The sequence below is a fragment of the Aphelocoma coerulescens genome, chromosome 7 (assembly GCF_041296385.1).
Source record: "Aphelocoma coerulescens isolate FSJ_1873_10779 chromosome 7, UR_Acoe_1.0, whole genome shotgun sequence".
Lineage (NCBI taxonomy): Eukaryota > Metazoa > Chordata > Aves > Passeriformes > Corvidae > Aphelocoma > Aphelocoma coerulescens.
The window spans coordinates 35,189,409-35,206,420 of NC_091021.1; the positions used below are offsets into that span (position 1 = coordinate 35,189,409).

Consider the following 17,012-nt stretch of genomic DNA (forward strand, 5'->3'; position numbering starts at 1 on the left):
AAAAGCTTTAAATATATTAATTACTTTTCAAATGGGTTTCACACCAAGAAGTAAACAGGAACAAGATAATGGCCATTCTGCCATTCTGGTTAAACAAAATTGATCTGACTACAGTAAGCCAGTCCTTCTGCAGTAAAGCCCTTTCAGCATAAAAGGGAGGAGGCAATAAAATACCCTTGTGATCACTCTTCACTTGCTAAAGGAAAAATTAACATCTGTAATTCTGGAATTTCCACCAGAATTTTACTACCAACAGTAATATGAAGGCTCCAAATACAGTGAGTGTAGATAGGAGATTTTTAAAAACTCAAAGTTCTAGAGGCAGCAGTTTGCCACACTGATTTTCAATGTGGAACAGATTACAGGCAGAGCAGGTAATTTGGTACAGAATGGCCAAGCTCATCAATACTGGTTAGGTCATGTGCAGTATTAATGATGAAAATGCTAGATTAACATAAAAATTGGTGGGAAAATAATTCTTCTATATACCAACCTTCTAAACAAAGATCTGTACAGACTTACTTTGGCCTTGTTTAAGCAACAGGAAAGCCTTGATCATCCTTACTAAAATTGCAAGTAAATAATAAAAGACTTTCAGGCTAGCAGCAACATCCAAAAAAGCATTAAGGGTAGAAAGACAAGTAAAAAACCCTGAGCTTGTGCTCAAGTTACATTGACTGAACAGTATCTAAATCCATTTAAAAATGCCTGGGTTTTTCTCAGTTTTAAATGCAAAAGACTGATTTTACACCCAAGTTTGAAATGTTAATTATAATTTCTGTTGCTGGTGGAAGTACAGTACTACTGCAGCTGTGCCACTGGCTCTAAGCTAGGCTGTGCTGGGGGCTGTCAAATTGTTATCAACACTACACAGCAGTTTGCTTCCCAAAGTGAAGAATAAGAAATCACAGCTGAAAGTATATGGGAAATCAAACTCCAGCAGAGTGAGGTGCTCAGTGATCCCAATTCCCAGCCAACAGTGCAAAGGATCAGGCTCTCACGTAGGCAAACTGTAATTACTGAGCTGCAATGCTGTCTGAATGAGCGTATACATTCTTGAAAAACCTGACAGTCACCAAAAAAAAGGCAGCTTCTAATCTGAGAAGTGGCACCTACCACAGCTAGAAGCCCTTAGCAGCACGCTATTCAGAGCCAATGAACCACCTCCTGACACACCTGATTTTCTGGAGTAGCCTTCCACCAAGGAACCATTTCATCTGTCCCTGCTGAGCTCTTGAGAGTTGACAAGAATAAAAGCTGAGGTGTTATGGCTGGAGGCCACATTAATTTTTTAAATCATAAAAAATACATTAACAAATGTTCTTTAAATATACTTTAAAGTTATGAAACTATACCAAGTTAAAACTAACAATGTAAGCTCCTGGGGAAGAAGGAGGGGGAGAATGACAGTGACATATTTTTTGGTCTTTGCAAATAGTGGAATCACCAATAATAAATCATCAGATAATCCACAAGTCTTTCGGTATTGCATTGATATTTTTGCTATGTTGTAATTATAAAGAGTAGACACTGCATTTAAACATTATTTACAGGAATGTCACCAGTCTTCTGGTTTGGCATGTTTGAATAGACGAATCCCAACCTGTCTGACCCTGACCTGTCTGACACCTTTCAGCCAGGATGCTCCTTGCTCCTCCCTTATAATGTTCAAATTTTCATATTTCCTGCTCTTTCCTCTATTCCACATTTGAATTACTTCGTTGTCAAATGAAATGCAGAGTTAGTAAAAGAAAGTAGGCAATGGAAGATGTGAGATGTACATTATCCATTCCCATGCTGCCAGTGAAATGAAGAATTACCAGACTGACAGCTGAGTATTTGTTATTTTCTGAAACAAATGCCCTTTATTAACCATTCACCAGAGCAGGGTAAAGAGCCTGTCACTATTCCTTGCAACTGCTGCTGAAGGGATCTTTGTGCAGACTCTGAGGGGAGACCTTACACTAAAAGAGCATCATATCACTGCACAGTGGAGATGGTTTCTTAGAAGGGTGGATTAAAACATGCATTATGAATGACAGGGAATGGAAATCCCCCTGCTAAAACAACTGTATTTTAGTTACTTTCACTGTCCTGAGCTTCCATTCACAAGCAATGATATTAAGCTCTCTGAAGGCCAAGATGAATATTTATGCTGCTTCTTACTTTGAGGACTAGAAAATAATTACTGTAGCATGGATTTCAGCCGAGGCAGTTGCTACCTCCTGCTGAAGCAGCATTTCAGAGAAGGGGCCATAAAGGAAAACCAAATCTTGATTGACACATTGGAAGCTTTTTTCACTGCAACAACATTTGGTATGATGAGATATGATTCTAGCCCAGAGAGATTCAGTGTAATGGGAGATGTGGAAACTAGAGAACTGTTGGCATTTTCTCTCATTGCTATAATAAATGTTACAAGCATCTTAATTAAGGTTCTAATAGCTATTTAGGTCTTCCTGTTGCTTCCACATATACAATGGAAAATGCATCAGGAAAGACAATGCTTTTTTCCTAATGAGTTTTCAAGCACTACAGACAATCTCATTCTGCCAAACTTCTTAAACAAACTCAAGAATCCACAGTGTGCTACAGGCTGGAGTGAAGAAGTCTTCTAAAGTCAACAGGGATTTGGGATGGCTCAACAAACACCCAGCTACTGTAAGGATACAAAATGAAGACAGGAATTAATCACCAGTGGGGAACTGGACAAAGTAAGAACTCACAACAGAATGACTCAAACAAATTTTACATTTCTGTCCTCAGGAAAAATAAACAGGAAGCTGTAAAAAAGTAGCTCCAACTCTGTTCAAGGTCAAATTTGTGTCTGTTTTCCACAGGAAATTCAAATAAAACTTTAAATTATCTGCAAATGTCAGTTCAACTTCTCCAGAGTGAGCATCTCTGAATGTCACCATCACTGAGCATCACCTACCGTCTTTGAGGATTGTTTCTCGCTCTGTGCCATCAATTTTCTGCCGTCCAATTAGGAAACTGGTGGTATCAGCAAAGTAAATGTAATTGGTTTCAGCATGGAAGTCCAGAGCACGAGGATTGACCAGGTTCTCTATGGGGATCATGTATTCGTCAGACACTTTGGTATTCAGGTCCATTCCCCGGATTATTCCTGGGCGTCCCTTCCCATAAAAAAGAAACAATTCATTCTTTGGTCCTGCAAAAGAAAGATTACAACAAACATAAACAACTGATGCTGCCTAATCTTCTTCCCAGTGCATAATGTCCCTGTTTAATTAACTGGCATAATTAGTGGGGAGCAGGAGCCTTATTCGATACCAAAAATTAAACTTTCATATATTCTGAAGGTATCTAGATTAAAAAAAAAAAAAATCTAGCTAATTACATTCCCTTATTTAAAATACAAATTACTTCAGTGAGCTGCTTACATCTAATTATTTTTTTGTGTAAAAGCTCACACTGAAAAAGCTGTGTATAGATCACAGAATAACTTTGCTGTGAAGTGGACATATATAGCTCTGTAGACATTTAATTTCACAATTCATTAGGATCTATCAAGGTAAAACAGACCATGACTGAAGTAAGCTTAAAATTTAACAATACCATAAACGCCAGCATGTATAAAACACTTTTCTATCCACCTTAAGTTTCTCAGAATCAAACAACAAAAAAGATTAAAGTAAATTTCTTTCAAATTGAAAGGAATACAACAAATCAATGTACTCTGTTCTTTCCAACTGAGGTACAAAACACGGAGATCCAAAGTTCGTATTTCTCAGACTTTACAATTTAAATAGTAAGTTGATTACAAACAACTGAAGCTTATCAAAGTGATTTTCTTTCCTTAAAGATACTTATAGATATCCTTAGAGGCTTAATGCTATCAATATACCTCTTAAAATTCTCTATATACTTTTCCTGCAGCCTCTCAGGTATTTTTGATGCAATTGTCAGAGAAAACTGCATCAGGTGCGACTGAGGTCAAATAAATCCATCTACCAGCATCCATCAGAGTATCTAACTGCATGTCTTTCATCTGAACTAAATCAATGCCATTTGACCGAAAAAACAGCCAAAAACCAGGCATTCCCAAAAACTTCTGGCGCCCTCTTGTTGGCTGTAGGTGACCAACAGATTGTGTTCATGTTATGTTAGGTATAACCACAGCTGCACAAATCACATTTGCTTTCACAAAGTATTCTGAAAAAAACCTTGACTTGTTCACAAGAATGTTCTGGTTTTGTGCTATAAGCTATAAGCTATAAGTATGTGCTATAAGCTGTAAGTATGGGTGGAAATTGGATGTGACAAACTATTAAGCAGCATTCCAGCACCTGTGTGCTGTGAAAATGCGTGGCATTTAAATAAAGAGTGAGGCTGATTAATGTAAAACTTGTGGTAATTCTTAGTACTCTTTGAGCAGCATCCCAGGTTTAATCTGTCACTCCTGTGAACTAAGCCAAATCAAATAATTTTAAGGGAATGAAAGGAGCAGGTGGACAAAGCACCAGGTACATGTTACAAACAAACTTCACCCCAAAGCAGCTCACGTGATTTGCTAAAGAACACCCAGAACTACAGAACACGCTGGACTATCCATGGCTGGCAGACTGTTGGATTTCAATAACATACTTTTGCATGACCTGCCATCACTCCCCAGGATGAAGCCAGTCCTGCAGCGACACGTCCGTGCTTTGTAGCTGCTGCTGAGCAGGCAGATGTGGGAACATCCCCCTGGCATTCCATATGGGTCCACTTCACACGCGTGGCTTCTGACTATGGCGAGTGGAAAACAGCACGGCTCAGAGCCATTGAAAGCAAGACAATGATATGCATCAGCATGGAGAACGTTTACAGAGGAAAAAAAAAAAAAATAAAGGGGATTTATGTCACAATAAATCTTTCCCCAGACTGTAACTACTAAGGAAGGTGTTTTTTAAAGATGATACCCAAGCCCAGGGCCATCTTGTGGCTATCAAGCCATGCCCATCACTGTGTGCAATCACCCCTTTGTGAATAAGCTCCTGCACAGCGTTTGCCGGGCAGCGCTGCCCTGGGGGAGCTGACACTTCTCCCCTTTGTCATTTGTTGCTTTGGTTCATTTGGTTGGTTGGGGTTTTCTGAGGACAGAGTGCAACCCATGCCCACACAGTTTGGGATTCCTTCAACTCCATTAGACAGCACTTTTCTGGGCAGATACCTGTGCTGAAACTAAAGAACAGAACAAGCCTTGTAGCGTTTTTCCATATTTATAGAATCACAAAACGATTTGGGTAGGAAGGGACCTTACAGCCCATCTCATTCCAAACCCCTGCCATGGGCAGGGACACCTTCCACTAGACCAGGTTGCTCAGAGGCCCATCCAACCTGGCCTTGGACACTTCCAGGGAGGGGGTGGTGGTTTGTACAGTTGGGATATAAATCCAGCTGAGGAAGCCAAAGGATTCCTTTCCCTTGATTTCATATTTCCAAATGCACAGTTCTCTGTTAGCAGCGTGCTATTTTTTTTTTTTTAAACTGTTTATGGCAATGTGCTGAGAAAACAAAAGGTACCAGGTTATCTTATATTTACCTAGCTGGCTTAAAACAGAAAAGAGTATTCTAGCTCGAAAACTGTTTTTCTTTTCTTCCTACTTTACCTCAAGCTTTTCAGGTTTGTTTTTTTTTTTTTTAAAAAAAAAAAAAAAAAAGCAAAGCAATCAAGTGGTTTAAGGTCGATATAGTTAAAGGTAATACAGAAACTCCAGCAAGCTGAGACAGCCTGTACAGAGAATCTTGACAAGCAACAAACATGTCCATTCAAAACAAAAGGAGTAGTGGAGTAATGACAGGATGTAACAGAAGATTACACTGTGCTCACGTCTCTCCTCTACTCAACCCCTCCGACTCCCTCAGGAGTACGAGAGGGATGATAATAGCAAAGAAAGAGTCTTTGCAGCCTCCTTCAGACATTGACATCTGCAAATCAATGCCCTCAGCTCCAGGGTGAAAATCAGTTCACCCACTCTACATCAATTTAGAGTTCGTTCCCACTTCACAAACTTCTCCAGAAGCAGCCATTCTGTTTAGAAACATCAACATTGAGAATTGATGCGTTGGCTTTTCACTCTAAGCAGTCATGGCAACGATTTATTTGTATCAGTCACTTCAAAAATTCTCATAAAGAATCATTGTAAACGTTATGGATCTTGCTACCTTTACACAAAGTTCCCACAAGTCCCACTGCTCTTCTCCATGCAGAAAGGATGTAAACAAATTAAAGTCATACAGGATTACGGACCTCAGAAATTGTTGTTTTAGCAAAACATTCTGAGATTATAAAGAAGTTTTTAATTCTAGAGGAAAATGAAGGTTTCCTTCACAGATGGCAATGCTGACATTCACACAAAGCAAGGAAACGCTGTCAGCCTTTCCCTCTCTCCCCGGTGCTGTGCTGGCAGCTCGGCAGGTTGGCTGCCCACACCCCCGTGCCTTTCTGGCAGCCCCAAAGACAGGAGCTCACATGAGGTGTGTGGTGTCTCAAAAGCAGGCCCAGAGATACCAGGAATGTCTGAGATCTGAGATCCAAGCATGCACACACTCTGGGACATCCAACAACTCTGAAGGTGTTAAACTCTCAGAGGTCTGAGCCTCACAGCAGCCAGAGCAGGGCTCTTTGGCAGCTCTCCAAACTGGAGTCTCACAAAGAGGTTGAGTCGGGAGCTTAGAGACACAGGAAAAGTGGCAACAACCACACAGAAAACTGGGCAGATGAAGGTACAGAAAAATGTGCCACAAGGACAAATTTTCACTCCATCTTCAGACACTTTTTAACCACACGACCACTTAATGCCTGGTTTTATGTTTCCTAGAGAGAGGAAATTTGATCTTACCTGCTGCTTGAGTTCTTTTCTGGTACACACGAATCTCTTTAGCATTGTCCAGCCTAGCAAGAGCCTGAACATCAGTACCATTGTATCTGTTTATTCGCAAAATGCTGAGGTTATCTGAATTAATTGTATATAAATAGTTTTCAAATACTGCCAAACCACAAAGATGCCTAATCTGGAAAAGAATAAAAATGGAATCATTATTTTTGCTCAATATTTTAGGCATATCCAGGAGTTGTAAACATCAAACACTACTGTAAATTGTATGTGATAAACTGTACAAAAGGTTTTCTGAATATGTCAGTAAATATTTGTAAAAATTTAAAAAATTACACTAGAAGTATAGCTCCCATTCTTGTAGTCTGAAATTTATAATTAGAAAAGCTTTGTACAAGAAAGGCATAAAATTATAATTATTTAGCAGTCTAAATTCATTTAGTCTCTGAATTCCCCACTTCTCTGTTTTTTAAATTAAAAACTTCTGCATACTTTAAGTGCAACAGCTTATTTTAGTATTAACTAATGATCATTAACTAATAGTAACTAAGATAAATTAACTATTATTAACTAGCATTAACTAATAAATATAGTAAACTTAGAATTTTAAAACACAGTTCATAAGTGTAATTGATCCACTTTTAAAAATTATTTTATGATCAATCAAGGCAAATGGTGCAAGATATACCTGCTGAATATTTTCTTGAGTACATGAGAAATACAAATTCCATCAGCTTTGCTGTGTTCCTTTTGTGTTGGTGTCTTTGCATATGGTGGTGGCCACTTGGCAGCACTTGTTTCTCAAAAAGTGAATTCTAAAATCGTATTAATTTCTGATGTGTCTGAACACACAGATTAAAAATTACCTAATAGCAGTTAGTTAAGACAATCACAGCTCAAACACTAAGTGTTCAATAATTTAGAAGCTGTGCTTGATTTATAGATTTAGAAAATGTAAAATATCTCACAGGCAATTCTGAAAGCTGGACAAATTAAAGAGAATTTTTTGGCAGATGTTCATATATGCACAGGCTGAATATCTTAGTACTTTAATCATTAAATTGCTCATCACAAAGTATTTACTTATCTCATTCACTCACAATTTCAGACCTATGTCACCAAAAACCAACCCAAACAGAACAACCCTGTTGTGCATCTAGTATTTCAGTCGTTCAGGAAATTATACCACAGTTGGCCAAGTCTTGCCATTGTACTCTGTCCTCATCCAGAAAAATAAATAATAATTGACATCATTGGAAGTGTTTGATTAAGACCCAAAAGAAATTCAATGCAATTATAGCAAGATGGAAGAGAAAACAGCCTTGAAAACAAAGATGCATCTGTACCAAATTGTGGAATTCTCCCCTGAATTACAATCCTTTCTTCCCTATTTCCATTTGCACTCAGTTTAAGTCTTTATCATTTATCTTTACAAAAACTACTAAACTACGTGGCTCTTTTTGCAATGCATTTTATAATGACCTAATTATTTGCATTTGTTTTTTATTTTTGGGTTTTTTACATCTCATGAAGCTTTCCATCAATCTTATGCATGAGTGAAAACATTGCTGGATATCCTCTGAAAGCCACCCAGGCTGACAATCACAAAATCCAGTTTTGTTTCGAAAGCACATCTCTGATATGCTTGTATTTACACAATAAACTTTAGTCCCTAAAAATTATTGTGAACAGTTTGGTGGTCTGCTGTTTCCTCGGGCTAATGAGGAGTAATTTGGAGAAACAATCATTCTAGATCATGGCAAATGCAGCACAAAACCTACTGAAATTACCAATTCTTCATTTGAGTGGAAAGACAATTGGTATTTTTGTGACAACTGTGAGAAGCCAAACTTTTTTACTACCCTTCACCCATCCTAAAAGACACAGATCTCTTTTCTTAGCTAGTTTTGAGAAGAAGGAATCCCCCTGAACTTGAGAAAGCATCCTCTTTTGCATCTAAATTTCAGCAAGAAGAGAAAGAACAAGCATCTCTCCTATGAGACCAGTACAACTCAGTTACAAGCCTGTAAAGGTCTTTGTTAATGGCTTCTGAAAATGATTTTAGCTTTTTAAGTATCTATTCCAAAATGTTACATTAAAAAAAACCCAAACCAAAACCAAAACAATAAACCCAAAAGTTTACAAGACCTGTTGTTCCAGAATTGGTTAAATACTGGGAATAGATTGGTAAAAAACAGGAAGGTGTTTGCCAAACCACCACTTAGACTGCCTTTTGTCACATTTTCTGCCTACTTTTAGGGAAGTTAATCTAACCAGTTGTCTCTCGGTAAAGAGTGATTGCTTGGAAGCAAAGAATGACAGCAAAACACGTAAAATGTTTATTCTGCTTGCATATTTTTACATTCCCTGTTTAACCTCAAGCAGAAACAGATGCAACTTGGTGCCCACAGCAGCTCTGGCAGTTCAAGTAGCAACCAGAACAGTTTGGTCTTTGCTGATTTCCCCTGGATTTACATAAGACTCACAACTGTCAGAGAACTCTTCCACTCTCCAAGCTAATGGATTGAAATGCTCCTGCTCAAAGACTCACACAGTCTCAGTGCTTGTATTTATGACTCTAAACATCAGGATCAGCTGTGAAAAGCATCATTACCACCAACAAAAATATGATTTAAGGGCATCCAGATTAGTCTGAATAGGTGAATAGCTTTTGCTATTCTGTTTCACATTATTGAGCCTGTTAGTCTCTCCTTCCTGAGTGGGTAAGGACATCTTGTCATTAAGGATTTATCTCCCAGCACCTTTCCACCCCATATTTTCCTTCCTGAAGTCTTTTACAATGGGGAGTGTGACTTACCTGGTGCATTGTTAATGAGACACTGCACGGAAACATTCACAGGTAGCAAAATGGGCTAAATCTCAGCTAAACCAAAACATTCAGATGGATCTTTTAAAGTCTAATGCATTTGAACTAAAAAGGGAAAAAAAAAATGAAATCCCTGCAGCTGCTAGTATTATATGCATTCATTTACTGATGATATTATTTTTTACTAATTTGCAAATAAATACCTACTTGTCTGCCTTTAGTTATTGTTTGCCTCCTTCTCCCCTGATAGTCAGCAACTTCCACACTCTCCAGATATATGTCAAGCCAGTACACATATTTATTGATGAGGTCTAGTGCCAGAGCAGTTGGCTGTTCAATTTTCAAGTCCACTATCCACGTCCTGTTCATTCCATCCATGTCACATCTCTCCACCTTGGCAGCATTCCCGTAGTCTGTAAAGAAAAGCTTTCTGTTGAAAGAAAATAAGATGTTGTAAGTTTTAAAGGGTGTGAGCAGAGTGCAAAGCTCCTGCTGGCTCCAGCAAAAGGAAGTTTTTGTTCTTTGTCATTCCCATTTCCTAGATACCCCATACTGATAATCACATAATTATTTTTAAAAATTCACCGTATCTTCAAACAAATTAACAATTACACAGATCCATCTTTCAAATGTAATGCACAGAAGTCCTAAATGCATTTTCTTACACAACAGATACACCATGTAATACCCTAAAATTGAAATCTTAAATATACTTTTAACCATTATTTGTAAAAAAATGGCAAGATAGTTGCAGATAACAGTGACAAAAGCATAAAGCACTCACGTTGTCTGGAGAACAGCACATTGCACACAAGCTATAACAAATACAGTGATCCCTACTGCCAGGTGTTTTAAAATTTATTTCTGAGGGAGATGCTTTAATCTGTAGCACATTTGTATCCAGCCTTGGAAAGGTGTTCAGGCTTCAAAATGCTTCCACAAATCCACTGAGTCATTCCATCCAGGAATAATGGGAAACTATCAAAGACTTAGAACTGCTGCTAAAGCTGCCTAACCCGATACTTGATTAGCATTCACTGGCTTTAGCACACTCAAATCAATTTTGATTAACATGACAATATTTTAACAAGATTACCTATTTGTGAGAACAAATTACACTTGCAAGCTGAAGACCACCTTGCCATGACTTTAACATGCTGTAAAGAATAATCTGATTCCAGGCTGAATGTTACTAAAACTACTTTGAGAACCAGGATTTCATTATCCAAATGAAGTGAATTATCTCCTAGTTATTACCACTAATGGGAATAACTTTGGATCATCTGCATATAAACCTTCAGATATCTTTATGTGAACGAGCAGTAATTTATAGCCTTGTAACCTCTTATAAAAATCCAGTTTTAGGCTGTTTGCTGAATAGCCAAATGAAACCTATATGCTTTATTTTTAGTCTTCAAATAAATTAGAATACATTTTAGGGATAGTTAAAGTGTTTCAAGTGCAAAAAAGTGAAAATTAAAAAAACCCCAAAAAACAGAAAACAAAAACAACAACAACAAAACCCCCCCAAAACAACAACAACAACAAAAAATCATCTACAGTCTATATGCAGGAGATGTCAAATGCCAAAATGAATTGATCTCAGAAACATAAAATAGAACTGGAGGAGAATTTGAAAGGTCATGTAGTCCACCACCAGGCCATAAGGCAGAATAAACTTTACCTATAACATTCCTGAGGGATAACTGTATTCCTGACAGGGATTTCTATTTATCAAAATAATTCAGAATTCCTGTCATGTCCTCCATTGTCATTCTTTACCCCAGCTGTACTCTAAGAATATATTTAAAAACATACACTTAACATTCAATTTTGTATAAATCAAAATGTCCATAGTACAGAATATATGCAAAGTAAGTGCACTCATATCATCAGAAATAACAAGGCCAACACCTATATATATTTAAAAGAAGCTGGTAAAATGTTACATGTACTCAAGAGTACAATCTGTACTTCTGGGGATTTGATTTCTGCTATTTAATGGAACATGGTACTTCAAGATTCAAAAATTCAAATAAAGCTCATTTTGCAATCATAGAACCGACTGGATTTGCTGTGATCAGGCACACACACACTCACATATATAAAAATATATAAATATATTCATATATAAATATATAAATATATAAATATATAAATATATTTATGTATAAATACATAAATAGATAAATACATAAATATATAAATACACACACATGTATGTATAAATACACATCCAGACACACAGCAGTTACCAAGACCTGAAGTTTGACTTCAGACTGACTCTACTGCATAGTGTTCACTGTTTCTTATTAATGATTTAACATTTCTACAGACTAAAATAAATAAGAAATAATAACTATTAGCCTTTTACAATTAGATTATCTATTCAGATCAGAAAACAAATAAAGTGCTTGCACATCAATAACAAATAAATCCATGTCCTGGGTTGAGGTGTATTCTATTACCATCCTCATGAGCTGTTGAAATCAGGTGGGGCAGTGTCTCCTTGCCTCCTCCCCCCAGACTATCTTTCTGTTAATGGCCCATCATTGTCCTGCTGCATGACTCAGAGATAACTCCCTCTGGACTATCTTCTGTTAACGAGCCTAATCAACACCTGGCCTCATGACTCATTACCCCATTGTGAGATGCTCCACCCAGAGGGAGGAACCAAGCATCCCATCATGGATATAACTGGGACTCTGAGCATCAAAGGGACTCCACTGGATTTCCAGAGGACAGGAGCTACACAGCCACCGCTGGATTTTCTGAGGAAGAGCAGACCCCTTCTACTACAGGATCACCACTTCAGAGGATTGCAGCCACCATTCCACCAGACTGCTACCACTACCCTGCCTAACAGGGACTCAGGTTGTATCTTGACTCTGTCAGTGTTTTCTTTTACTTTCTTTTCCTTTTCTTTAATTTCCATTAAATTGTTATTCTGACTTGGTGCCTCTCACTGGTTTGTTTCCAAACTAGCACATAATTTGGCGCCCAACGTGGGGCTAGGCTGCTGAGAAAAGTCAGAATTACAATTTTGTATTGTAGAAGCCATCTACTCACTATGGTGCTCAACATGCTTACATGGGTCTTATACCTAGCTCTCTATATTTTTCCGCACATGGGGACCTATCTGCCGATTGTAATGCTCCTGTGTAGACCAGGGTATGGTATAAAATTTGCTTTATTAGTGTATTATGCCTACTGCATGATAACCTCCGAGACAATGAACATAATTCGGAATATATACTCAACTTTGTCTGCCTGTCCTACTTTAGGCTGCTACATCTGGGGCCTCAACAATCATACTCAGCCCCTGGGGGGAGGATTAAAGAATGTTTTTTTCCAGCCTTTCAGACCGGACACAGCAGTTTTTGAAAATATTGAGTTCCCTGTGGATGTTAAGGATGGCATAATCTTTTTGGCAGTTCTTTTCTCTTTTTTCTCCATGACCTGCACTGTGTACACTATGCTTAGGATCAGAGCTATGGCACAGCATCCTCAGGATGAGAGGAAAAAAAGGAGCCAAGCAACAAGCACAATGTCTACACCGATTGTCGCAAAGAAGAAAGGAACCAAAAGCAAAGTGACAGCATCCATCTCTACTCAGACTGTCACAGAGGAGAAAGAACCCAGACCCAAGACCACAGCGTCCATGTCCACGCAGACTGACACAGAGGAGAAAGAACCCAGACCCAAGACCACAGCGTCCATGTCCACGCAGACTGACACAGAGGAGAAAGAACCCAGACCCAAGACCACAGCGTCCATGTCCATCCAGACTGACACAGAGGAGAAAGAACCCAGACACAAGACCACAGCGTCCATGTCCATCCAGACTGACACAGAGAAGGAAAAAACCAAAGGAGCTGTAAGCATCTCCACACAAACTGTCACTGAACCAGAACAGCCTAAACCGATTGCAGTTGCCCCCGTTCAGAAGAAGAAATCAAAAAGCAAGTCAGTCCGCATAGTGACTGACGAGGATGCAGCAGGACCTTCGCACCCAGCAGAAGAGGCAGAGCCGGAGATCATCACTCGGTCACTATCCCTGGGTGAGCTGCGTGACCTGCGGAGGGAATTCACGCGCCAGACGAACGAGTCCATCCTGACCTGGCTGCTCCGCATTTGGGACGCTGCAGCCAATGACACCATTCTGGACGGAAGTGAGGCGAGGCAGCTGGGATCTCTGTCCCGGGATGTGGTCATTGACCAGGGGATCGGGAGAACCCAAGAAACTCTCAGCCTCTGGCGGCGACTGCTTACAAGTGTCAGGGACAGGTACCTTTGTAAAGAAGACCTCCAGGTGCACCAAGGAAAATGGAGCACAATGGAACAAGGTATCCGGTGCCTGAGGGAATTGGCTGTGCTGGAGATCATTTTCTCAGAAGACGAAAGATTTCCTAAGAGCCCAGATGGTGTCCAGTGCACGTCACAGATGTGGTTGAGGTTCGCACGCCTTGGACCAGAGATATACTCCCGTTACCTGGCAACGCTGCAATGGAGGGAAGGCGAGGACAGGGTGGGCGTCCTGGTGAACAAACTGAGGATTTACGAGGACACCGTCACAGCCCCGTTTCGCACCCATGTCTCATCCGTGGAAACAAGTCTTTTGGCTGAGCAAGTCCGGAGTTTGATTGAAGAAGGCCATCAGAAATTGAAAAAGGAACTTAAGGAAGAGATTTACCAGATCTCGCCAGAACCAACAAGAGTCTCTGCCATTAGGAGCCGGCGTCCCCCAACCAGGGAGAGAGGATACACCCCACGAGGTAATCTCTGGTTTTTTCCTTCAGGAACATGGAGAAGACATGAGTAAGTGGCATGGAAAACCCACCTCCTCCTTAGCAGCCAGGGTACGTGAACTAAAGAGAGGGACAAATACCACAAGAAGCGCATCTAGAGTCAACATTGCTCCGGTCTCTCGCACACAGAACTCCAGACGATACCAGAATGATAGTATGACTGATCCTCTTGAAGGGACCTCAGGAACATACTCACCGGAAGGGAGCAACATGCACCAGAACCAGGAATAGAGGGGCCCTGCCTCTAGCCAGGTAGAGGAAAGGGATAATCGGGTCTTTTGGACTGTGTGGGTCCGATGGCCTGGCACAGCTGACCCACAAAAATACACGGCTTTGGTTGACACAGGCGCTCAATGTACTCTGATGCCATCAAGGTATGTGGGAGCAGAACCCATTTCCATTTGTGGGGTGACAGGAGGATCCCAGCAGCTGACTGTACTGGAAGCTGAAGTGAGTTTAACTGGGAATGAGTGGCAGAAACACCCCATCGTGACTGGCCCGGAGGCCCCGTGCATTCTCGGCATAGACTATCTCAGAAATGGATATTTCAAGGACCCAAAAGGACATCGTTGGGCTTTTGGGATAGCTGCTGTGGAGACAGAAGATATCAGACAACTGAGTACATTGCCTGGCCTCTCAGATGACCCGTCTGCCGTGGGACTGCTAAGAGTTGAAGAACAACAGGTACCAATCGCCACAGCAACAGTACACCGTCGGCAATACCGCACAGACAGAGACTCTGTGGTTCCCGTCCATGAGATGATTCGTAAACTGGAGAGCCAAGGGGTGGTCAGCAAGGCCCATTCACCCTTCAACAGCCCTATATGGCCAGTGCGTAAGTCCAACGGGGAATGGAGACTGACAGTGGATTACCGTGGCCTGAATGAAGTCACACCACCATTGAGCGCTGCTGTGCCGGACATGTTGGAACTTCAGTACGAGCTGGAGTCCAAAGCAGCGAAGTGGTACTCCACTATTGACATTGCCAATGCCTTCTTCTCCATTCCTTTGGCAGCAGAATGCAGGCCCCAGTTTGCTTTCACTTGGAGGGGTGTGCAATACACCTGGAACCGACTGCCCCAGGGGTGGAAGCACAGTCCCACCATTTGCCATGGACTGATCCAGACTGCACTGGAAAAGGGTGAGGCCCCAGAACATCTGCAATACATCGACGACATCATCGTGTGGGGAAACACAGCAAAGGAAGTATTTGAGAAAGGAGAGAAAATCATCCAGATTCTCCTGGAAGCTGGCTTTGCCATCAAAAGGAGCAAAGTCAAGGGACCTGCCCAAGAGATCCAGTTCCTGGGAGTAAAGTGGCAAGATGGACGACGTCAGATTCCCACCGAGGTTGTCAACAAGATCACTGCGATGTCTCCACCGACCAGCAAGAAGGAAACACAAGCTTTCCTAGGCGCCATAGGTTTTTGGAGAATGCACATTCCTGAGTACAGCCAGATTGTGAGCCCTCTCTACCTGGTTACCCGCAAGAAGAACAATTTCCACTGGGGCCCTGAACAGCAGCAAGCCTTTGCCCAGATCAAGCAGGAAATCGCTCATGCGGTAGCCCTTGGCCCAGTCAGGACAGGACCAGAGGTGAAGAACGTGCTCTACTCTGCAGCCGGGAGCCATGGTCTGTCCTGGAGCCTCTGGCAGAAGGTGCCTGGTGAGACTCGGGGCCGACCACTGGGATTCTGGAGCCGAAGCTACAGAGGATCTGAAGCTAACTACACTCCCACAGAGAAGGAAATCTTGGCCGCCTATGAAGGAGTCCAAGCTGCCTCAGAGGTAATCGGCACAGAGGCACAACTCCTCCTGGCACCCCGACTACCAGTGCTGGGGTGGATGTTCAAGGGAAAGGTTCCTGCCACGCATCATGCCACCGACACCACATGGAGCAAATGGATTGCTCTCATCACACAGCGTGCCCGTATTGGAAACCCGAATCGCCCTGGGATTCTGGAAATTATAACAAACTGGCCTGAAGGTGAGACTTTTGGATTATCTTCTGAAGAAGAGGAAGAGCAAGTGACTCGTGCTGAGGAAGCCCCACCATATAATGAGCTACCGGAGACTGAAAGACGTTATGCCCTCTTCACTGATGGTTCCTGCCGAATTGTAGGCACTAACAGGAAGTGGAAAGCTGCAGTATGGAGCCCCACACGGCAAGTTGCACAAGCTACCGAGGGACAAGGTGGATCGAGTCAGGTTGCAGAGCTTAAAGCCGTCCAGCTGGCTTTGGATATTGCTGAACGAGAGAAGTGGCCGAGGCTCTATCTCTACACCGACTCGTGGATGGTAGCTAATGCTCTGTGGGGATGGCTGGTTCGCTGGAGAAAAGCCAACTGGCAGCGCAGAGGGAAACCCATCTGGGCCGCTGAGATTTGGCAGGACATCGCCGCCCGAGTAGAGAAGCTGACCGTGAAGGTTCGACACGTGGATGCGCACGTACCCAAGAGTCGGGCTAATGAAGAACATCGCAACAACGAGCAGGTGGACCGAGCTGCCAAGGTGAAAGTATCACAGGTGGATCTG

The 17,012-nt window shown here is 41.4% G+C and overlaps 1 protein-coding gene across 1 annotated transcript in view; it reads right to left on the bottom strand.

The window, feature by feature from the left end:
- LRP1B (LDL receptor related protein 1B) overlaps positions 1 to 17,012 on the bottom strand; it is a 515,105-nt gene that overhangs the window by 225,430 nt on the left and 272,663 nt on the right. The window contains exons 8-11 of the mRNA XM_069021267.1: positions 9,877 to 10,099; positions 6,849 to 7,020; positions 4,609 to 4,752; positions 2,936 to 3,172 (exon numbers count right to left, since the gene is read on the bottom strand). Coding sequence (XP_068877368.1) covers positions 2,936 to 3,172; positions 4,609 to 4,752; positions 6,849 to 7,020; positions 9,877 to 10,099 — 776 coding nt within the window. The remainder of the gene's footprint in view (positions 1 to 2,935; positions 3,173 to 4,608; positions 4,753 to 6,848; positions 7,021 to 9,876; positions 10,100 to 17,012) is intronic.